This window comes from Carcharhinus amblyrhynchos, chromosome 19 (assembly GCF_965287045.1).
Source record: "Carcharhinus amblyrhynchos chromosome 19, sCarAmb.v2.hapA, whole genome shotgun sequence".
NCBI lineage: Eukaryota > Metazoa > Chordata > Chondrichthyes > Carcharhiniformes > Carcharhinidae > Carcharhinus > Carcharhinus amblyrhynchos.
The window spans coordinates 18,861,476-18,887,139 of record NC_137342.1 but is presented as its reverse complement, the minus strand read 5'-3'; the positions used below and the strand labels follow the sequence as shown (position 1 = coordinate 18,887,139).

At 40.1% G+C, this 25,664-nt stretch overlaps 1 protein-coding gene across 1 annotated transcript in view; it reads right to left on the bottom strand.

Annotated features, from left to right (window-relative positions):
* Nucleotides 1-25,664, bottom strand: part of LOC145355353 (cAMP-dependent protein kinase type II-beta regulatory subunit-like) — an 89,535-nt gene that overhangs the window by 48,447 nt on the left and 15,424 nt on the right. Inside the window, exon 2 of the mRNA XM_080207331.1 lies at nucleotides 13,414-13,449. Coding sequence (XP_080063457.1) covers nucleotides 13,414-13,449 — 36 coding nt within the window. The remainder of the gene's footprint in view (nucleotides 1-13,413; nucleotides 13,450-25,664) is intronic.

Genomic DNA, 25,664 nt, shown 5'->3' with positions numbered 1-25,664 from the left:
GATCAAAGCTGTTGTGTTCTGAGCAGAGGAGATATCTCTATGTAGACCACCGAAGGAGGCAGTAACTGATTTAATTGGCAGCCTTACCAGCTAACTCCCTGACAGGGAATCAGTGAAAGGTTAAGTTGCTGGTTTCTTGTCAAGCCAAGAAACAAAAGAACAGAAGCACACAGTTAACAAGAGGATACTTGCAGGTTCACTGACAGAGAATATGAAAATTTGGTAGAATCCAAGAACAGTTCCAGATCGAGCAAGTGGATCCTTTTTCAATTCAACCAATTGGGACAAATGGAAAGGTGCTGAAGGTCCTCCGACCCAAAAGGGAGAAAGTGGTGCATGTAATTAATTTTACTTTCATACATTATAACAAAATGCGTTGAAAAACTACGAGATTTAAGATGGCACATAGAATCCCTACAGTACAAGGAGGCCATTCAACCCATTGAGCCTGCACCCACAACAATTCCACCCATGCCCTATCCCTGAAACCTCATGTATTTATCCCGCTAATCGTCCTAACGCTAACAAGCAATTTAGCATGGCCAATCAACCTAATTCGCACATCTTTAGATTGTGGGAGGAAACTGGGACACCCGGAAGAAACCCACACAAGGAGAACATGCAAACTCCACACAGACAATGACCCAAGGCTAGAATTGAACCTGCATTCCTTGCACTGTAAGGCAGCAGTGCTAACCAATGTGCCAGAGAATGTGCAGATATTCTGCTCATGTCATAGTTGCAAAAATCAACCAGTTCCTAATTTACATGTGGCCTTGTTTCACTGAAATGTGTTGAATCAATTGGCCCTTCTAAAGGCAGGAAAATCACATGTAGATGCACATGTAATATCAGAGTATCCAGCTAATCCAGTGGAAGGTTTTTTAATTGTTACAAAGCCTTGGGCCATTGTATGACTGGCTACTGGATATTGAAGATAAACTGATAGATTCTGTTTCATGCTCCATTTATAGGAAAGTCTGAAAATCCCAGAAGCTACCTTCAGCATATCCCACAATTTGTCATCTGTGTTGGGTGGTGGTTACAAAACATCCAAAGTATTTAATTCCTCAATGCCAACAACATTTATTTTGATCAAAAAAAAAGCAAGAAATTTTTCAACACAGAATACTACAAATATTTCAATATTTGAATTTCAATATTTCAATTGCAGTTTCCAATGTTAGTAAAAATATTTTTTGATTATTGTTGAACCTGATGTAAATAAAAGTCTCAATGCAAATTGCATACATTTCCTTAAAGGTGAGAAAATAGTTTAAATAATGTGAAAGGTAATTTGGCAAGTCCCTTCAAACAAGAATAAACAAGCTTACAAAAATTTTTTTTTCAAACAGTTACAGGAATAAGAAAGATGTATCCCATTAGTTAACAACACATAAGGTCCAACATACTATATGAAATTCTGTACAATACTTCCATTGGACATTTCCCAGTGAGAAGAAAACTTGCATCCAATTTCAACTACATCAGCTTGACGTCTATTTTGAGATGCAAGTAAGATATCTGACTCTGACCTTCAAGATCTTTTTTATGAAATATGCCTATTTGCATTTTTATGCCATGTCATTTTTTTTGGACTCAATGTCACCACAGCTCCTAAAGAGTTTTAATTTTACCTCCATTAAAATGAGCGCATAAGTAATATGCCTGATAAGTTCAACATTTCATTGTGCGGCTATCAACCTGAAGAACGCTTTGTTGGAAAATGACCATCCAATGTCAAACTTAAGTAAATCATCCAGATGCAAGGTACTAAACAATTAATTAAATCCTGATTTATTTCTGTGCATAGGCTGAAAAATGAAGATTTTAATATATTATTCAATAAATTGTATCCATGGGTATAGAAAAAGACACGTTAATATTTGACATCCTCCTCCCCCACATCACACATCCCTCACTGCAATCGCGTAAATTTGATTGTACCAACTAGACACTTATCTTTTGCCATCCCAATCTTACATGCACCTTGGGCTGGATTTTCACTCAGGTGTTGGGCACCTGACACAGGAACTAGTTCCCGGTTTCAATCAAGCCCATTCTGAGTTTCGAAGTTGTGGTCAACTAAAGGTCAAAAGTGAGTTCACTGTTTAATCAGAGACCACATGTAATCCATCATGTCCATCCCACCTTAGCTTCTGCCTTGGGTTAACCCTATTGGCCTAGATATATGGTTTCGACCGATGTGGTCTGCCTGCATTGCTGATTGCAGGATTGAATAGGCTCCAAAATGACCAACAATTGACTTGAATTAACTGCCCACTGAGAAGAAGTGGCCAAAAATGGCTTAGAGTCAAGATTGTGGCAACAAACTGACACAGAGGCGCCAAATGGCATACTTCATGGAATCCCAAGAGTGCAGAGGGACCTTACTCAGGCCCTTCCCCCTTCTTATCCCCATTATCCCAAACATTTACCCTGCAAATCCATCTAACTTACACATCCTAGGACACTAAGTGGCAATTTAGCATGGCCAATCTACCTAACCTCTACATCTTTGGACTGTGGGAGGAAATCAGAGGAAACCCACACAGACACGGGGAGAACGTGCAAACTCCACACAGTCACTCAAGGCTGGAATTGAACCCAGTTCTCTGGCACTGAGGAAGGAGAGCTAGCAACTGTGCCGCCATGCTTTCCTGCCTCCAATCCATCCTTGAACTGATTTACAGATTCTGGTCTTTTTTTCTGTCTGTTCTAATAGCCAAAGATAGAGAGACTATGCAAGTTAATATTTCTTGTGCCATGCAAATAGACACAAAGATAACAAAATGCTGACCTTGAAGAAATGATGCCTGTTGAACACAAAGCAATTTAACAGGGTCGACACTGATTTACTATTAAAGTTGATCAACACATTTGAGGCTTGAAATCTGATTTATATTTCAAAATTATGTTTTTACCTCAAAATTGTGCAGAAAGCTATTAGGTTATAAAGGAAAACAACATTTGATGAGTCAGCATGAAAATCCACGTAAAAGAAATAAGCTAGGGTTTTTACAGAAAAATGAGGCATTTGCACTATAACTTAGAGTTCCATCAAGAGGATCTGATTTCCATCTGTTTTTCATGACTTTCTTACTGTGATCATGTACTTGAATCAACAGGTATCCTTTCAAAGACATTTCCCAAGAGATAAATACTTAAATTTAAAAAAGCTACAGAAAGGTCATTAGAAAGTCCGAGCAAGTTCAGAGGTTTCCTATGGGCACATTCATAGCAAGAAGAAATTAAAGGTAAGAATAAGATGGTTAAATCAAAGAGGAAAGCTGTCAGAAAAGGTGGTAGAGATTGTGATGGTAAAGATCACGAGACGTTTTAAAGTTTATTTATTAGTGTCACAAGTATGCTTATATTAACGCTATAATGAAGTTACGGTGAAAATCATCTTGTCGCCACACTCCGGTGCCTGTTCAGGTACACTGAGGGAGAATTTAGCATGGCCAATGCACTTAACCAGCACATCTTTTAGACTGTGGGAGGAAACCAGAGCAGCTGGTGGAAATCCATCTAGACCCAAGACAATGTGCAGACTCCACAAAGACAGTGACCCAAGCTGGGAATCCAGACATACAGGGCAATGCTTTGGGAATCTGGGTTCATATCCCACCATAGCAGATGGTGAAATTCGAATTCAATATAAAGTCTGGAATTCAAGTCTAATGATGACCATGAAACCATTGATTTTTCCATAAAAATCTATCTGGTTCACTAAGGTCTTTTAAAGGAAGAAAATCTGGTCTGGTCTACGTATGATTCCAAATTCACAGTAATGTGGTTGACTCTTAAAATACCCAGTGAAATGGCCAAGCAAACAACTCTGCTCAAGGGAAATTAATAAATGCTAGCCCAGCCAGTGATGCCCATATCCCATGAGCGAATAAAAATAGTTAAGATAACTAAACTAGATGGACCAGAATGTTCACATCCAAGGATGCCAAAGAAAATTAAAGAAGAAACAGAAACAGAAACAATTCAAAGCTTTGTATAAAGAAATTTATCAGAGGCCTGCCTGGTGAGTCTGCAAGTTCTCCTCGTGTCTGTGTGGGTTTCCTCCCACAGTCCAAAGATGTACAGGTTAGATTGATTGGCCATGCTAAGAAATTGCTCCTTAAGTGTCTAGGGATGTGTAGGTTAGAGGGATTAGTGGGTATAATATGTAGGGATATTGGGGTAGGGCCTGGGTGGGATTGTGTTTGGTGCAGACTCGATGGGCCGAAGGGCCTCTTTCTGCACTGTAGGGTTCTATGATGATTCTATGTGCTGGTTAGGTGCATTGGCCATGATAAATTCTCCTTCCGTGTACCTGAACAGGCGCTGGAGTGTGGCAACTCGGGGATTTTCACAGTAACTTCAACGCAGTGTTAATGTAAGCCTACTTGTGACACTAATAAATAAACTTAAAATTGACAGTGTAACCCCTTTTCAAAATGAAACAGGAATAAAGCAGAAAATGTTCAGTCTTCATCCTTCAATAACCTCACAGGACTCTGATGAGATCATGGGCCATGATAAAGGAAATGCAACAAATGTGCACTGTGCAGGCTTCTGCTGCAAAAGGTCAGTGACTGAAAACGTTATCTGGTTCTCTCTCCAGGCACAAATGCTGTCTAACCAGAGAATATTTTCAGCACTTTCTTTATCTTTCAGCATCTGCAGTATTTTGTTTTTCAACAGAAACCTTCCTTTTGAACCTATTAGCCTAGAACACACAAGAGGAGAATGCTGACCTGTGCATAATCAGGCAGCAGCTGGACTAATGACTGTGGTTGCGACCACACCACTAATGAGTAACGAAGGAGGCACAGCATGTACTGTGCTACTGGTAGAAGGTAAAAATTATAGCCCCCTCTCCCATCCTCATAGTATCCTCTTCTGCTTCATCTTCGCTCTTAGCTCTGGAGAAAGACTTGAAACGTTGGTTCTATTCTCTTTCCACAGATACTGTCAGACCCGCTGAGATTTTGCACCATTTTCTGTTTTCCTTCCAGATTCCAGCATCCGCAGTATTTTGCTTTTTCCTTAGTGTGCTTCAGCCCCATGCAGAACCTTATGTGGGCGGCACGGTAGCACAGTGGTTAGCACTGCTACTTCCCAGCTCCAGGATCCTGGTTCGATTCCCGGCTCAGGTCACTGTCTGTGTAGAGTCTGCACATTCTCCTCGTGTCTGTGTGGGTTTCCTCCGGGTACTCCGGTTTCCCCCCACAGTCCAAAGATATACAGGTTAGGTTGATTGGCTATGCTAAGAAATTGCCCCTTAGTATCCAGGGATGCTTAGGTTAGAGGGCTGAGTGGGTATAATATATAGCCATATGGGGGTAGGGCCTGGGTGGGATTGTGTTCGGTGCAGACTCGATGAGCCGAAGGGCCTCTTTCTGCACTGTAGGGTTCTATGATCTATTTGGTGAAGATCTTTGGCTTTGCATAGGTCGCATTATTATTAAGGAAGCCATGTTGGAAATTGCTTTTAACTGTTACAGCAAAAAGTGTTTGGATCAGAGAGAAAACATGAGAGATTCCATCTGAAAGACCACCTGAAAAGCCATAGAACCAGCTGCAAAACAACACAGCCAAGGTAAAACAGTTATACCTGGAAAGTGCAAGCTCTTCCCTCCCTCCACAAACCCTGTTCCAGCTTTAAGTTCACTTGAAAGCAGACCTCCTGGCAATGCAACTTGGTGAAGATCCTCTGCTTCTACCCAACCCCATTCCAGCTACATCACTAATTCAGTTCAGAACCTACAGGCCTGCTACAAAAGAGACTAAAATCATTTCAATTGCATTGGGTTCCTTTTCCTAATCTGCTTCTATTTGAGTGTGAGACAACACATTAAACCTCCAGAGGAAGAGCGTGATAATGCATAATCTTCTTTATTTTTAAATTCACAACTGCTTGCTGCTGGAACTACTGAGACAAGAGTGAAGAACATACAATAACCTCACACATACAAAAACATTGATTTAGGTCAATGAACACAAATTCTGTGACAAAATATTGATAGTCTTTTCACTGATCAGTAAGACCATAATACTTTTGTACACATGGCCTTGCCCCTTAGTGACAAAGTATATACAGTCAGGAAGGATGTTGGAGTCCTCAAAATTCACTCAGGATCCCAGGAAGTCTTATGGCTTCTTATGGGCAAGGGAACCTCCTGGTGATCACCATCCAGCCCATCCTTCAACTTCTGAATCTGTGCTCCTCCATGTTCAACACCACTTAGACCAAACACTGACAATAACAATGGCACCAGAACAGACTTTGGACTGAGAGCATCATGTCCATCACCAGGTGTGGCTTGGTAGCACCAGTAATAATAGAACTGGCCAAGTCTTGAAAGAAAAATGTGCCAGGCTCTGTCTGCGGCAGGTGGTGAGTGAACCAGCAAGGAGGAAAGCCTACTTGATCTCACTCTTGCCAGCCTATTCACTGCAAATACATCTGTCAAAGTACTGGTAGGCGTGGCCACCAAAGGTTGGAGACCAAGTGCTCTCTTCACATTGAGGACTCCTCCATCATGTTGCGTGGCATCACCACTCTATAAATGGAAAAGATTCAGAACAGTCCCAACAGTTCAAAATTGGGCATCCATGACATTGCCGCTTCACTGTCCTTCCCACCAAAATAAGGCCAGCAGTGGGGATGTTTGGCTGATGATTGCACAGTCCAATACCATTCGCATCTTATAAACATAATCCGTGTCCATATACAGAAAGACCTGGACAACATTCAGGCTTGGGCCTAACAAATAACATCCACACCACTGAAGTGGCAGAATCTGACCATCTCCCTTTGATGTTCAGTGGCATTATCATCACTGAATTCTTTACCAACATCCTGGGGCTTGGTATTTATCAAAAATCTATCGAGACTTGTCATACGATAACGTGGCTACTAGAGTAATCATAGACCCGGAATTCTAGACTGAAAAACTCAACTTCTGACTCCCCAAAACCTGTCACCCATCTACTTACAAGGCACAAGTCATGAGTTGATGAAATGCAATCCAATTGCTTGGATGAGTTGCTTAACAAATTAGATTCCATCCAAGACAAAGCATCCTGCTCGAGTGGCACTCTATTCACCACCTTCAACATTCAGTCCTTCCATATGCCTCCCAGAACAACATAGATAGATATATGGGAACACATTCACCTGCAAGTTTCCCTCCAAGTCTCAAAGCACCATGACTTGGAACTATTTGATCATTCCTTCATGTTACTGGATCAAAATCAGGGACCAACCTCCCAAACAGCACTGTGGGTACACCTACACTCAGTGAGCTGCAGTAGTTCAACGTGGTGGCTCTTTATTAACTTCTCAAGGGCAATTAGGGACGAGCAATAAATGCTAGCTTTACTCACTACATCTGCATCCCATGAATGAATATGAAAAATATACACTCTCTTTTGTGTCACCTCTTTAAAAGGGCAACCAAAACTGAACACAATCCTTTAATTATGAACTAAAAACGTCATCTCATCCTGGCAAATCCTTTCAACTCAGTTCCCTCTGCATTCCTGATATTTTCAGCATTCAATTTATAAAAAACAATTAAAATCAAATCTGTCAACAAAAAAAATAATGAATTTAAAGTACAATAAAATTTGCTTTAAATTTCAGTCCATTACTGAAAGCAAAATAACAGTTTCGCTAATCTGGAATGACTATACTTCTTAAATACTTGTAAGCAAAGATTCTGCCTTTACTCCCTATCAGTTCCATCTTCCCCACTATGCTCTGCCCTCAGGGTGCCATCTAAACCAGTGGAGTATTCAACTATTCATGCCATTTATCTTTTGTTTAACATCAATCAGCAGTTTAATTCCCACTCTCTCAGTGGGAGAGAGGTCCTCAGCTGTTCAGTAGAAGGTCATAAGTTAAAGGAATGTTACTGGGTTAGAGTACATCAAAGCTTTCTTTGTAATCAAGATTTTAAAAAAAACATGCATCTAAGTTGTTGAAGTTAACACAAGAATTGACACGGGGGGTGGGGGGGAGCTGTGACGTTGGAGAATGTGCAGTTATAACTACTAGCTGATCCAAAAATGAAAAATCAATAGCTCAAACACAATGAATTTCCAATTTCATTAATGTGAGGTAATCAAATGGCAGGAAGGCTCTTCATTCAGATACTTGTCACAAAGCACATCAACATTTGGTTTCAACAATCCAAGCCATTGCTAAACAGTTCCCAAATAGACTGCATGCCCTAAATTGAAATTTGTATTGGCCATCATATAAAAGACCCCATCATATGTCCAACTTTTCACCATGTCGCCACTCTTTGAACCAAAGGACATGACAACTTGGATGAATAATGAAACTAAAACAAGCAAATAATTATTATAGAACAGATGATCTTTGCCTGAGAGTTATATCCATGTGTAAGGGTACTTCCTACAAGTTTCATAAAGCTGTAATCCGGCGTTTTAATGTCCTGGTCGCAAAACAAAACTAGCATTGTATCTGATCAAAAAGTGAGGAACATTAATTATTTATATTTTCAACTAAGTGGTAAATCTGACCACATCCCTTCAGATCTTGATGAAAACATTTTAAGATAAAACTTGAACATCAACCAATTGTTAATTTATTTGAAATTGTTTCCATGTGTTGAAACCAGAACGTCTCAACCCTTCCACTGTGACTCAGAATGTCTCAGTGTTTAGATGCTTCAAGTGAATTCTGACACCACATGTACATTTTAATTACTCACATCAAAGAGCATTATGAATTCCAGAGAAACTACTGAATTCCCAGAAATAAAAAGTACAATTTACCATTTTAGTTATTGCTGCCTTTTTACACTATACTCATTCATAAAATATACCTCAGTCAGTTTACTCCCCTCTTTTACCAATAGCTTACAAATAGACCATGGCCCTATATGCATCAATGCTTCTTTTACGGTTAGTTGAAAAGTCTTGGGAAGTTTCTGAAAATGTGCCAATTCATAAATTACCCTATCTCATTGCATTTCTCAGTAACAGGCACAGCCAAATGCTCAATACCCAAACTTAACCTGTGAGTATCAGTTGGAGTTAGTGATGGTAATTCAGTTGAGGTTTTCTATACTTCACTAAGAAGACTGTCAGAAAAGAAATGGGTGCAGAGGTGCAAAGATCAGGACAGGGAATTCCAGAAAGTGGGCACTGGAAAGCTGAATGTGTTTTCAGCTCTTGAAATGAGAAAGAGTGGGGAGGGACTCAAATCTTCAAAATGTTGCATAATTCCTTTGGACAACCTAAACCCAAGATCATAGCCTGGTGCCCAGTAAAAATCATAGAATCTCTACAGTGTAGAAGACCATTCAGCCCATCGAGGCTGCACTAACCACATCCCAACCAGGTCCTATCACCCAAACCTCATGCATTTACCCTACTATTCCTCCTGACACTATGTGGCAAGTTACCATGGCCAATCAACCTTACCACACATCTTTGGGCTGTGGGAGGAAACCCATGCAGATACAGAGAGAACATGAAAACGCCAGACACAGACACCCGAGACTGGAATTGAACCCGGGTCCCTGGCGCGGTGAGGCAGCAATGCTAAGCACTGTGCCATCATGCCGCCCGTGAACTGATGGCTAGGAATGAAGACCAGTCTCCAGGCCAGCCTCCCACAGGGTTCAAGGTTCTTCCATTCTTTGAGAAGAGAAAAGGTGAAATAAAAAGTTAGAAATACTCTGGCACAATCCTTTCTGCCTACTTTAAGGTCTTAACCTTCCTGAAGATTCCTACAGGTCTGCTAATCTTCTCCCCAGTCTTGTGCAATGGGAGCTCCTAGAGCCTGCCTTAAGTTGAAAATTATCATCTTTCTCTGACCTGGAGAGGCTTCCTCAACCTACTTCTCACCAGCTTTCAGTTACCTACTCTTCCTGGATTGGCAACAATCTTTCCATGCACCCAAGTGCAACTTTTAAAACCTGATGTAGGCACTGCACACACACAAAAACACAAACCCCTCCATCTCAGTAACACAAACCCCTCTGCCTGCAGAAACAGCCTTGCAGTCTCCCTCAGTACAAAGTTCCCATCTCAGTATCCCATCCACAGACTATGAATGATGAGAATCCTAACTAACATTATCACAGGTATGCAGAACCATTTTTCTTCCTTCTCCTTCTCCCTCCTGAGTTCCACAAACCTAACTCGTCCTTCAAATCCAAACAAGAAGGCACAAATCCTTGATCTCCATTATGACCAGCACAGGAGCAATCTTGGCCTAACAAGTAAATTCATACTCCAGCACAGCGGTTTCCAACTGACGTGCCGCAGCACACATTAATGTGCCATCAAGATCCCATAAATGTGCCACAAAATAATATTGAAAACGATTGAAAACTATTGTAAATAAACTAGAATGAACCTTCATCATCAGCTCCATGGTCCAGATGAAACTTGGGCATGGGCCTGACTAATGAAAAACATCTAAACTGCGTATGTGCGGCCCTCTTCCAGCTGGCACGCACATGGTTTAGATTACAAATGTTAAAAACAAAAGGGTACATTCTTGTGACAGTGAAGCAAGAATAGGTGCCACACTAAGGTTATCAGTAACATGCTGCTCAGGGCATTTCCTTCATTAATGAACTTTCAAATTGAGAAATGCAAATGTGAAAAAGCAGAAAACAATTGAAAAATCATTCATGGGAAATGCTTTAAAACTGGGTTCATGTTCAATAAAAAAAAAGAAAGCAACTGGTGATAAGGCTTTCATTGTAAATTTCTTAAATTAATGAAAATTGTATTAAATGGTGGCTTATCATATTTTTAGGAGGTTCTGGAGATAAAAGGCTTTTGCTTGAGGGCAGTTCAGTTGGGGAAAGTAGGAAGTATGCCTCAAAATTCTTTTACAGAATTAAGGTGTGTCATAACTGATAAAAGGTTTGGAACCAGGTTGCTCTCTGGTATGTACCTCCAGCAAGGGCAGGCCCTATTCTACCTATTTCAGGAAACTTTGGACATGAATCCTTCATAGGCTCAATGCTAAGGAAAAATAAATCTCTTTCATATTTTAAGGAGGGTACATAAACTTCAGGAATTATTCTCCTCAATAAACTAAAACAGCAGAGTTTCTCTGAAGACTCTGACTAATTGCGAGGTTCATGATACTCCCAGGTTTCATCTTTTTGCTTTGTGCCAACTTGACTGACTTCTGCCAAAGTCATCACACATGTCGTACAATTACCGCAGGCAAAATAAAAAGAGGGCTTTCAAGGGTTGGAATTGGTGATGTTTGACTGATGGTCTCCACATTGAGCAGCCTGCAAATACCCATCACAAAGACTGACATGAACAAAAGCCACTTGGGTACATCGCGGAGGGCAGACTGGCTCTCTGTGATATTGTACCTCAGCATGACGCAGCACGCAGAGGCAAAGATTAAAGGAAGTTAAATTGGTGAACAAAAGGTCACAAGCTGATTGTAACACAGTAGCAACACTGCAGTTTCTAATGACTGGGGAACTGCAAAGTCAAGGTCGCAGCACGGGCCTCTGGAATAGAAATGCTTTTTTGAAAAAGAAAATCTCCTATATTTACTGGAAAATAGTTCCACTTGCTGTTTAGACAGCCGGTCTTTTTTCTTAGCACCACAACTGTCCGTAACAGTTGGGTCAGACATGGCAAACAAGGGCAATAGTTTACAAAAAAAGCTATTAAAAAGATTGTACATGAGATATTTTTGCTATGATCCTAGAATAGATTTGATAGGCTTCAAATTTAATGCTGCTACAATAATGACTTATTATAGTATCAGTGAAGTTACAGGAAGCTGCAAGCGTGGTTTACTGTAAGAGGCTATTCTTATTTCTGTACAAGTGCAACCATTATTTCATGTAGATATTACTGCTAGTTTGCTTTTCTGTGATGGGAGATAAGCTGGCTTTTAACAGGCTTTTTTTAAATTGAGTACACTGCAGTCCCTTTTAGAAATTTGATAACAGATGTGTGTGTGTGGGGAGGATTTTCTCATCTGCCCGTCACAGGAATCATAATGGACAGGGGGCGGACCATGCAAAGGTCTGTTGACCTCAGACCAGGTTTTCCAGATTTGGGGCAAGCACTGCTGGAAAATCCCACTCTTGATCTTGCATAGAACTCTTCAAAAGCAAAACTGATTTGTATTTACCCTGAATGATTTCTCAACCCACTGAATTTTAATGAAATCGTCAAACCAACCGACTAAAACATGTTAGACATATTAATACCAAGCAGAATATTGGCCAAGTTTACATTTCAGTCTTTCCAAAGGAACACTATATGGCCATATAAGAAAAATAATTTTAAGCTAAAATTTTATCAAGAATACGTGCGATGGATTACAAGAAAGTTGGAAAATGACACTGAATATTGTTTCTAGCTGTCTTTTATTGATTTAGACCAAGTCTAAATACAGGCAATATCCTTGAGCAGTGGACACAAGGAAATAAATACTTATTCTCCTGAGTAGACAAGTAATCTTTAATACTGACTCTCTTGCCAAATTGTTACAAAAATCTTAAGGTCTTCCTGGGCCATCTCTCACAAAGGCAGGCACTGCTGATTCATTATGGCATGACAAATGTTACTGTGAACAAGACAGCCAGAAATGAGATATTTCCTCCAAAAACAACAGATACCAACTTGTTTAGCATTTAAGATGTAACTAATCGTCCTGAACTCTTGTTCCGTTTCCTACCTCAGGACTACCTTGGCTATTGTGTTTCACAAAGCAGTCACAAAAATAGAACAAGACATGAACCACACATCCTGCACTTTCAGCAGAAGCTAAACAACAGTCAGCCAAATTGTACCTTGACACATTAAACCATCTTGGGAATGGATAACTTTTAACCATTTCATTACGTCTAGCTTGTCCTCTAACTAGTTAGAGGATTCCCAAAAACCGGAATCATCAGATTAAAATCAATCCTAATCCAATGCACATAATCAAGTATCTTACAATTCTGAGTGTGTACATGATGGGGACAAGACATTTTACAGAACAGTTGACTGGTAATGGCAAGTCTGCGAGTGATAATTGATAGAGGCATACACACGAGCCATCCGAATAAATGAAAGAAATTGAAAAGTCATTTCCTTAAGTTCTCCCTCTATCAAAATCTGGCCATGCTCTATTTCAAATAACTTTACAGTCATGCCAGCTATTAAATGCTTGTCTTTTTAGCTTATATTTTTGCATTACATTATTCCAGAATTCAGTGGAATTATTGTCCATTGGTTCAGTGAAGCACAAGAATGCAATAACGTTTTCATGCATACTGCGCAATAATCAGACTGTTAATTGTCACAACTTGAATTAAATTCTATAGCATTCATTTCAATCATCATTCCAGTATCCATATGATGAAGGAGAATCTTAAGTGCATAATATGTTCCTACCAGACACTCGTCGAGTAAATCTGTTTAATACGGGAGCTGCAAAACAAAAAGGAAGAATGCAGTATTTTATTCAATATTTAGGAAATTTCACTGAGACCACTGACAAAAGCATACTGGCTTTAATTAAAAAACCTTTGAGAGTAATTATATTTTTAAAAATCCAATATAAATGTCACCGTTGCAAAGATTTACATATATTTCACAAACATTTTTTTCTAAAAGCTGAAAAGAGAAAATACATCAAATACATGCATTGTAATCAACATGAAACTGGTAGTTAAACTTGATGACAAGTTTGTCACACTTACAACATGAAATCTTTGAATCCTTCCATTAAAAATACTAAGTCACTGTGATAATAAATTAACAATAGTGAAACCAGGAACTATCACCACTGCAAGATCAAGGTGATGTTGACTTGCAAGCAGAGGTGTAAAAATCCATTCGATTAAAATAAAATTCAGATGAACAGCAAAACCTCCATAAAATAACAAGATCATGAATCACCGCAAGGAAGCTAATTTGTCCATCATACCTATACTTGATTGAAATTGCAACTATTTGAGTCTTATTCACATGTATCATTGTCACTAACTTTTTGAACTATTTATCCAATTTTCATCTGAATATTATGAACATTTTCCTCAATAATTTCGATATACAAGGTTCTAATGTTCTAATAACTTTTTGTTGAAAATATTGTCACAACTTCCTCCTTCATTCTTTATGAACATCTTGAGTTTGTCATTTATTACTGATCAGGAAAAACAGTCCTTTCTACTTATCCTCTCAAAAATCACAAAATTTTAAAATGTCCAACTTGCCCCTCGCCTTCTCGATTCCTATGAGCCCCAACATCAAGTTTTCTTTTATACTGTAATTTTTAACAATCGGATGTCTAGAATTATGTATAGCAGATCAAAAGTAGCCTATCAAACATCCAGTGCATACATTTAGTCTTTGCTTTTGCACTCAATGCTGCATGTATATAAACCCAATTTTTATTCACATACTGCCATACACTGTGGACTTCCTTTCATGAATTTCTCACATACATACTACTCTATTTATTTATTTGCATTGAATTGCATCTGGCACACATCCATATACCTGCTCAGCCACTGTGTTCTCATCAATTCTTCCTTACAGCCTGTCTTGCCCTAATTTGGTATCAGTCAGCTTAATCATAATTATTCTGTCTCTCATCTCAAGGTCCAAGTAATACAAATTGAAATAAACAGTCCTTGAGTAGATTACTACTTATATCCTGCCAATCGATAAAGTACTCATTCACCACCGTACCGGAAAATGTGCGGTCAGCTAGACATTTTCAACTGATTTATTTCAATGCTAAATTTTAAAATGGAAAATCATCGCCACAGCCAAACCAATACCAAACTCAAATCACACACTGGGTTTTCTTTCTTCTAAAGCAAAATCTTAATCAGATAAACATAAAAAGTGCGGCAAAGGGAGTCCTCGGTTTCCTCAGTCTCATGAAGATGAGTGGAAAAGCAAATTGCATGGAAGGCTCGGAAAGTCTGCAGAGAAATCTGGATAGGCTGAGTGGGTGGGCAAGGACCTGGCAGATGGAGTATAATGTTAGCAAGTGTGAGGTTATCCACTTTGGTAGAAAAAAAATAGTAGAAGGGATTATTATTTAAAGGACAAAAAGCTGCAGCATGCTACAGTGCAGAGGGACCTGGGGGTCCTTGTGCACAAATTGCAAAAACCCAGTCTGCAGGTGCAGCAGGTGATCAAGAAGGCGAATGGAATGTTGGCCTTTATAGCGAGGGGGATAGAATATAAAAGCAGGGAGGTCTTGCTGCAACTGTACAGGGCACTGGTGAGGCCGCAGCTGGAGTACTCAGTGCAGTTTTGGTCACCACATTTGCAAAAGGATATATTGGCCTTGAAGGGAGTGCAGAGAAGGTTCACCAGGCTGATACCAGAGATGAGGGGGTTAGCATATGAGGAGAGATTGAATAGACTGGGTCTGTACTCGTTAGAGTTTAGAAGGCTGAGGGGGGATCTTTTTAGAGACTTACAAGATAATGAAGGGGCTAAATAGGGTAGAGGTAGAGAGATTCTTCCTGCTTAGAAAGGATAGCAGAACTAGAGGGCACAGCCTCAAAATAAGCGGTGGGGGGGTCAGGGAGCAGTTTAGATCAGAAAGGGGGAACTGCTTCACTCAAAAGGGTGGTGAGTCTCTGGAATTCTCCGCCCATTGAAGTGGTGGAGGCTACCTTGCTGAGTATATTTAAGTCACAGGTAGATAGATTTCTGATAGACAAGGGGATTAAGGGTTATGGGGAGAAAGCGGGAAAGTGGAACTGATCCACTTCAGATCAGCCATGGTCTTATTGGATGGCGGGGCAGGCTCGAAGGGCTAGATGGCCTACTCCTGCTCCTATTTCTTATGTCTCCAGTGACCAAGATTCTTTATGTGAAGATTACGTGAGTAACAGGAACTATAGGTGGGGTTTTCTGGCGCACACACACATTGGCACTGCCACGATTTTCCGGTCCCGCCAATGTTACAGCATAATATGTGGCGCACATCCTCCACCGCGCAGGGGAGTGGCTGTGTGTGTGTGTGTGTGTGTGTGTGTGTGTGTGTGTGTGTGTGTGTGTGTGTGTGTGTGTGTGTGTGTGAGAGAGAGTGAGAGAGATGCTGTCATTGGTGGGATCAGAAGATCTCCCTGATCCATAATTTTGAGCAACTCTTAATCTAACTACCTACAAAAATATTTATAACAGCAATGTCTGATGTAAACATTTACCCATCATGTTGGGGTTACACGCTTCCCACCAACTGCTGAGTACCTCTGGCTGCCTGCCCAAGTCTTAAAAAGCTTTGGTTCTTTTTTAAATTTTATTTCTGGCTGCCTGCAATCTGGATGTCTTCAGAACACAAGAGGCCCAGCCCTACTTGCATTCCTAAGCCTGTGCTTGCCAGTTTCTCAGCTATTTCGCCTCAGGCTCCAGAAAAGATTCTGCTTCCCCATTGTCGCCCTTACTCTTTCATGATCAATTCAGTCCCACTCTCCACTAAATTTTAACTCTACCCCAAACAGATTTCCCAACCCAAATTAAAAATGTTCCTTCTCTGTACTGAGCCTTGACTCTTCAAAACTTCAGATATAGCTCTTGGGGCTAAAGGGTTAAGTGATATGAGGGGAAGGTGGACCAGAATACTGATTTTGATGATCAGCCATGATCAAAATAAATGGTGGAGAAGGGTCGAGGGGCCGAATGGTCTACTCCTGCTTCTATTTTCGATATTTCTTCGGTGCTTCTTTCTTGTTGACCCTTTTTAGAAAACACCTGCTGTATGCTCCCACATTTTGGACCAATCCTATAGCTGTGATTGTTCAACATTTGGCAGTCTATGCAACCAGCAGTCTCCTAATCCCAGCCTAATCCTATCGCTGGCCCCAATTCTTGGAATCTTCTTCATTGCTGAAATTTAGCCGAGATCCTTCAAAGTTTGAAGTCACTTGAACTTCCCACATTCCTTGCCCAGACTACGCAAACATGTTCCTTCTCTCACCAATTCCAAAACATATAGCTGTTAGCTTTTATTTCCACCTGATCGCGGTTTTCAAAAAAATTATCTGTCTACCCTTCCCACCTCCCATCTCACCCAACATACATGTACAATGCTATGAGAAATCCACTAATATTGAAAATAAGGTGGTAAAAACAGAAAATGCTGGATAAACTCAGCAGGTCTGGCAACATTGGTGCAGCGGGAAACAGAGATAATATCTTAAGTCCAGATAATTCTTCTGTAGAAGTCATAAACATTTTTACCCCTAATTATATTTGGACAGAACAGTGGCAAATGGAATTTAACCCTGAAAAAAGTGCATGGTGATTCATTTTGGGAGAACTAACAAGACAACGGAATATGCAATGAATAACAGGATGCTAGGAAGTACAGAGGGATCTTAGGATGCATGCCTAAAGATCCCTGAAGGCAGCAAGACAGGTAGATCAAGTGGTTAGGAAAACAATGGGATACTTGCCCTCATTATGGGCGGCATGGTAGCACAGTGGTTAGCATTGCTGCTTCACAGCGCCAGGGGCCTGGGTTCAATTCCCGGTTTGAGTCACTGTCTGTGTGGAATTTACACGTTCTCCCTGTGTCTGTGTGGGTATCCTCCGGGTGCTCTAGTTTATTCCCACATCATGGAAGACTTGCTGGTTAGGTGCACTGACCCAAACAGGCGCCGGACAGTGGCGACTAGGGGAATTTCACAATAACTTCATTGCAATGTTAATGTAAGCCTTACTTGTGACTAATAAACAAACTTTAGCCAAGGCCTAGAATACAAGAACAGGGAGGTTACATTGCAGCTGTACAGATTGCTTGCTGGGCCACAGCTAGAATAGTGTGCGCAGTTCTGGTTGTCACACTATAGCAAGGCAGTGATTGAACTCGAAAGGGTGTAAAGGAGATTCACCAAGATGTTGCCCGGGCTGGAACATTCCAGCTACGAACAGAGGCTGGTTAGATTGGGGCTGTTTTTTTTAGAACAGAAGACAAAGGGACACCTGATTGAGGTGTAAAAAATTATGAGGGACATAGATAGAATAGGTAGGAAGAAACTTTCCCCCTTAGTAGAGGAGTCAATAACCAGGAGACATAGATTTACACTAAGGGGCAGGGGATTTAGAGGGCTTTTGATGAAAAGCTTTTTTACCCAGAGGGTGGTGGGTTTCTGAAACTCACTGCCCGAAAAAGAGTGTCCAGGCAAGGACCCTCACATTTGAGAAGAATTTAGGTGAGCACTTGAAATGACATATAAGGCTACATACCAAGTGCTGGGAAATGGATAGATAGGTGCTTGATGGCCAGTGCAGATACAATGAGCCAAAATTGCCTTCTTCAGTGCTGTAAAACCCCATGTCTCTATAGAAGGCAGATTGACTTCTTGTTTGGCACAAAATTAGGATCACTTACTGTAGCAATGAACAGGCCATTCTTGCAGGTTAAAAAAAAAGTCAATAGAAAATGGCATTTCATAAAGCAACCAAAATAGAATTCTCTTTGCCCCTCAGTGCTGCAGATTTGACACATTTTGGAATATTTCATTCCATTTCATTTTTATATATCTGTTGTTTCCCCAGTGCTGTGCGTTATCATTGTTAGGGTTTATAGTGAACTATGAAAAACATTCGAGAAAAATGCATAAAGTAACTGGAATTCAAAACCAACACCACGCTCAGTCTCTGCAGCATTCTAAGAAAATTATCACTATAATTTTTTTAAAATTATGCTAAAAATAGACATGTTTTTCTTCATCTACATGACAGTATTAAGAGAATAGAAAGACTCAGAGTCTGTTGGAAAGCCAGGATTTAAAACTATAAACCATCAGGTCGGTTGCACACGTATTTTGGCTCACTCAATACTGACAGATGTTTTCTTTCTCAAATCCCTTTCTCTTGACGTTGTACTAAAGCCTCTTCGAACAAAGACTGATGTGCCAGCTCTTTGAATATCACTGAAGTACATTTAACCAAAGCATTTTTTTTCATTGCATCAAGAAACATTCATGAATGTTACTTGCACATATTAGCCCTGAAATTTAAAATTAGGCACAGTAGCAGTTCAACTTTGTAAACTTTAAGACCATATAATCAACCATCCAAGCTTCAGGAAGCATTTGTTCACAGAATTAAATTGGGTGGACTGAATCAAGTTTGAATACTTTGTGCTGAATGTTCAGCTTTCCAAATGTGATGATACTGCCTATTCTGATATATTTACGTTTAAGGTGAGGCTGCTTTAAGAGGCAGCGTTTTATTACAAAAGTCGATTTGTCTGGGAAAACATACAGCTCAGATGCTGTAGATGCAGAATAATAACTGATTTCATCTAGGAATGTACTGCCTTGTAAAGTTAATGGATCTTTTACTTATTTTCTCCTGGGATTTTAAACTAAATATGCAGAGTCATGTGAGTTTCTGATTAGGGTGATTGAAAGGGACAGAGGCATGTACTTAATGAGAGGGGCTAAACTTGCAGGAAAGAATAGTTTCCTTTTTCATTTTAAAGTGAGGAGCAGTTGCTGCCTGGAGCTGGTAGAGGAAAGAAGTGTCTCTTTCTCTCTCCAGAGGCTGTCTGAAAGCTCCAAGTTCCGCACACATGAGGCAGCCTCAACTGGGATCTTGGGTTCATGTTACACTGCATGCAACCCCCACCATTTGGCCTGGGCTTGCAAAATCCTACTGACTATCCTGGCTTGAGACAATTCACACCTCTTTAACCTGTGATTAACCCTCTCGCCACTTGTACTGTCTGTACCTGTAAAGAATTGCATTCCAACCATTATCTTGCAGTTGTATCTTTGCTTATATATGCCATGCTTGTGAACCTACTCCACTCAACTGATGAAGGAGCGGCATTCTGAAAGCTCATGATTCCAAATAAACCTGGTGTTGTGAGACTTCTTACTTGTTACATGAAGTTTGTTTTGATGAAAGTTTCCTACTTTGTCAGTACAATCATGCCTGGAATGAAACATCCCATCCTCACATTAATGCCAAAATAGAAAAAAAATGTTGGGGTCCAGCCTGGCTTCATAACATACCTTGGGGCTTCTCATCTGGTACCAAGCACATATCGTGGGGCACTTCCCACCTATTGCACTAGAATTATCAAAATCCTACAGCTGGCTGATGTGAAACCTGATAGAAGCACCATAATTACTCATAATAGAAATAAGGGCCCATTGCAATAATCCAGTTTTTTTTAAAAAAGGTGATATTTTCTTAAAATAAGAAAAACCTTTAGGGTCTTGCAAAGAGCTGAACCAAAATGTCATTCTTCATCTTGAGTGAGGTGAGAAATGAAATTAATGCGTTTATTAGGCAAATTTACAGAATGAAAAGAGGCACTGCCCATACAAGAGCTGCAAGGTAGGAGCTGGCTGGGTAAATCTGGATGTAAAATCAGGTGTGATCAAATTTTTTGAATCCGCTCCATGGCACAGAAGTAACTAATTAGCCATGGGAGTTCACTATTGAAATAAATGGTCAGACCAACAGCAACTTGCATGGACTGTGCTTGCACAGTTAAATGCGGAGGTCAGAAAGTTGCCCTGCTCCTTTAGAAGCCATGGTATATCTGATAGTTCGAGCTGCCTTTGTTGTTGACACCACTCACGCATTGTTCTTGTGTTTTACTCTGGGTGTAGTTTAGGAGCATGGTACAAGGTGAAACCAGGGAGTGCAGATTACTTTAACAATCTGTTGAGTGTGAAACTTTTTCTTGTATAAAATTTGGAAATGGAAATATTAAATTGGGCATTAAAAGAAAGTTAACCTGTAATGTGACCCTAACAGAGTCCATTGTTTCAACTTCAATGTATAATGCTAAATAAATTCGGATTTTACATTTGTGGACTTTTTGTGCGGGATTTTACGGCTTCTTTTGTCTCAAAAACATACAATCCCACCGAGGTCAACTTTTATGCGGGATTCTGAGATTGAAGGGGTTCAGTCATTATTCCTTAAATATGGTAGCTTTGCACCATTGTCTACCCCTTGCCCATTCCAATTCCCATGGTGAGTGGGACAGTAAAATTCTGGCCTTTATCATGTTTCACAAAGCAGCCCAGAAAATTTTACAAGAGATTGATTCTAATGACTGTAGAGCAGACTCTCACCCCGACCCAACCTCGATCTGTCCCCCGACCATACTTTTCTCTTCAGCCACAACATTATTCCATTGCTCTGAAGAAGTCACATGGACTTGAACTGCTAACAGTTCTTCTCTCCAGAAAGCTGACACAGTGGTTAGCATTGTTGCCTCACAGTGCCAAGGATCAGGGTTCAATTCCTGGCTTGGGTCACTGCCTGTGTGCAGTTCGCACATTCACCCCGTGTGCTGAAAGTGATGGTTAGACGCATTGGCCGTGCTAAATTCTCCCTCAGTGTATTCGAACAGCGACTAAGGGATTTTCACAGTAACTTCATTGCAATGTGTGAATGGAAGCCTACTTGCAATATTAATAAATAAAATAAACCTGCTGCGCTTTTCCAGAATTTCCTGCTTTTGTTTTTCACTAATCTCACTGCTGCTTGGCTGTAGGCTCTCCCAGAGTCTTTCCCCAGACCTCAGAGGGTGTTCTCCCAGGGAAGGGGTGGGGGGTTTGTGTCTGTGGGGCTGGGGGTGGAATTAGGTTCTCTGAAGTTGTTGTGGGTCCTGGATCCTTGTTACATTACCTCGCCAGCCTGACAGTTGTGATGTCATTAGATTGCTGTGCACCCTTGGACCAGCACACATACGCAGTCAAGTATGGGCTGACAGCTTGCATATTCAAGAGACTGGATATCTCAGAGAACTGGCATTGAATTTCATGAGGTTTCTGCATTTGCATGATAGATATCCACTAAACTCACCAGAGAACACTAGGGTTGTCCAGCGATATGTCTTCATTCCTGCCAAACAAGTTCACTGGCTCTGAAAATTAGCGTTTCCAAGTGAGCAGTTTCATTCCTTCAGATGTTTAACTATTTTGGCACATTTAAGATTACTTTTTCTTGAAATTTGTTTAGCTCTCTCAATTTCACTATTTTGTCTCTTCATTTTGCTTGCTGCATCTGATTCCAACATTTCTCTTCCTGATGTAAATCAATGACTTATACCTAGGTATAATCAAGCAATAATTTCAAAATTTGTGGATGATACAAACTTCAGAAACATTGCAAACCATGAGGAGGGTCGTGTAGAACTTCAAAAGGACACAGGTTGGTGGAATAGGCAAATAATTGGCAGATGAAATTTAGTGCCGATAAATGTGGGAAGAACGTAGAGACAAAACAAAAGAAAGGATACAATTCGAAATGGGGTGTAGAAGCGGAAGGATTGGACAATATGTGTACACAAATAAAACATGGAGCATCCTTGGGTTTCTAAATAGGGTTGGAGAGTAGAAAAGCAAGAAAGTTATGTTAAATTTGCATAAACCGCTGGTTCAGCTGCAATTGGAGTATTGCAATCAGTTTTGGGCACCAGATTTTAAGAAAGAGCAGCACTTCGAAAGCACGTGATTCCAAATGAACCTATTGAACTTTAATCTGGTGTTGTGAGACTTCTTACTGTTCCTTGGAGAGGATTCAGGTGAGATTTGATAGAGGTATTCAAAATCATCAAGGGTCTGGACAGGGTAAAGAGGGAGAAATGGTGGAAGGATTTAGAACCAGATGGCACAGATTTAGTTAGCTGTAGCAATGACAACATGAGGAAAAACTGTCTCATGCAGTGAAAGTGATTAGGAACTGGAATGCACTATTCAGAAGGGTGGTGGGTACAGGATCAATTAAGGCTTTTAAAAAAGGATGTATCAGTATCTGAAAAGGAAAAAAGTGGCAGGGCCACAGAAACAAAAGGGAGCGGCATTAATTGAATTGCTCCCTCAGGGGGCCAGGCATAGCTCAGACAGGCACAGCACATGGAATGTACTATAACCATTGATCTAATAATCTGACACATTCTGGTTCAGACTCCTCAACGATCCTTCAATCTAAGTGGTGCTGTTTGCATATATCCCAGGTTCACTTAAGAGGGTGCTGCATCAAAATGGTTGTAAGTATGGCAAATTCTATTGCAAAATCACCTATAAGATCTGAGAACGAGTGAGTGTGCAATGAATGTCTAGTGTCAATCATGTGCCACTGAGATTAAAATTCAGCCCAATATAAATCATGAAGGCAACATTGTGGTAGAAATGGTATCCAATTATCCCGACTAACAAATTCCACTAACAGGACAGGAAAACTGCTATTTATGACTCAAAGGAATTTCTAATTATTTGGCCCACACCAAAATCTGGGTGAAGCATTTGACACCATGGCCAACCAATTCATAAATAAACTGGCATGATGCACAGCCATTACTTGCATAGAATGGGCAGCGGTGGAGGTGTATGACAAACTGTTTTGATGTAACATGTGGTTTTGGAGTATTGGGAATTGATCATACAATGCTAAAAATGGGGAACTAAGGTTGTACTCTTGATAACCTCCATACGGACAATTTTAAAAAGCATACTGCGCACAGCCTAAATGACCAGAAGGCAGAAGAGTGAAAAGTTAATGATAAGGTAAAGTTAGAGTACAGAATGAAGAAGAATAGGTTTTGAAAAGTCAAGTGTTTTTAGAAAACATGCAAAAGACATTAAACAAAGTCATCAGGAAATAATAGTGAAATTTTAACAAGCCATTGGATGGAACGTCAGATAATTCTTAACCCAGTAAAGTTCTTTCAATTAACAGTGACAATTTATAACCTGCAGAAGGGGATTAACCTTAAAGTATTATTTTCAGCATCTGCTGTGCAGTCGAAATGTCAACTTAATCAGCACAGGAGTTCACAGCTGCATTCGCTCTTTGGTGCTCTGCAGGAAGGCTTGGAGGCACTAACAGTCAATGTTTCTAGGTCAGAAGGTGAAAGATTAATACCCATATTCCTGTCATGTAAACTTCTCCCAAAAGTATATACATTTCATAAAGTCGTAAATATCTCAGCCTACTCAGCCAGTTACAATTACGTTATTTTAACACTGTCAAGCAAAAACAATATGCTTGGGAATTCTGGAATGCCAGTTTTAGTACTGGCCAAGTCTCACGCAGGATTATTAAGAGAGATTCTGCCCAGTTTTTTTTGTGCTTTGGGTTTACCATCCTTTTATGGAAATCTTGAAGCTCATGGTGGCTTGCTATAACTCAGCAGTTGTATTTCTGCAAATACCAAGGCAGATATAAAAACATCCAGGCATGTCAAAAGACAATTCCTCGCAAACCTATGTTAATTCACTCTACGTCAGAGAGGGTGCTGTTAAATACAAATAGTGGACCAAGCTTTCAGTCCTTAACTTGTAGCAAAGTAATAGATATAGCAATGAAATTAAGACCTTTTAAAATTTCTGCCACCTTTTCAATCTCCTGTTCCCTTGAGCAGAATACAACTAATCTGGCAATCCATTTTCTGTGAAAGCATTATATAAATGTAATGCCTTACAAGCATAGTGTCCCTATACTGGGCATCAACTCTAAATGGATTAAATATTATACACAGCTAGTTTGCTCAGATAGTATAATGCAAGACTACAAGATTAACTGAGACACTCAAACAACAGTGTGGATGGTTTACAGAGTAACTTTTACAAAGTCCATGCAGGTAAAAATCAAACTAGCTGTCCCTATTCAGACTAAATCACGTGGTACATTTGAAAGCTCATTGTATGAGTCACCCCACTACAAAAACCCAAGTCCACTGCCCAAAAGAAAAATAAAAATTTATACAAAGCACCACACTCTTTCCGATTAACGTCCAGCATGACTAACAGGTCAGAATCCAGTTGAACTTCACTCTTGTGGTGCAAACTATCATTTCAGTTCTTCAATGAGTTTTTACTTTGACGTATACTCTAATCCGCGGAATTACCTGTATAAAACAACTATTCAAAGCAAGTCTTTGTTTAACCTCCAATTTTCCATGTTGCTGTAGGGGCTGGTTTCTTTTATTGAACAGTGATAGACAGGGCATTAACCCCAGTCAGATAGCATCAGCTGACATGAAGAAAAAAGGTGAAAAGCTTTATTTGTAATTTATTACTAATACATTTTCTTTCATAACACAAATGTTTAAATACCTGTTTTAAGCATTCAGCTTCTGCATAGCCTAAATAATTTATCACTCAGGTATGTTGTGAAAACAAATAGTTCCAACATACAATTTAACAGCATGAAACCCAATGAATTAATGTTAATGAATCTGCATTTGCTGCCTTTTTCACTATGGATACAAACATCAAAGACATATTTCCCCAACAACTTCACACAAGCCACTAATTAATACCACATTCTGAATCATAACCATGAATAATTTGATGCACTGAACTACACAGAGACTGAATTGTTAATCTGCTGTTTGCAAAGTAATTACATTTTGTTCCCCCATCCCATGCACCCAGGATGTGGAAATGCTGGCGTTGGACTGGGGTAAACACAGTAAGAAGTCTCACAACACCAGGCTAAAATCCAACAGGTTTATTTGGTAGCAAAAGCCACTAGCTTTCGGAGCACTTGCTGCCCTTTGTCAGGTGAGTGGGAGCTCTATTCACAAACAGGGCATATAAAGACACAAACTCAATTTATAAAATAATGATTGGAATGCAAGTCTTTACAGGTAATCAAGTTTTAAAGGTACAGGCAATATGAGTGGAGAGAGTGTT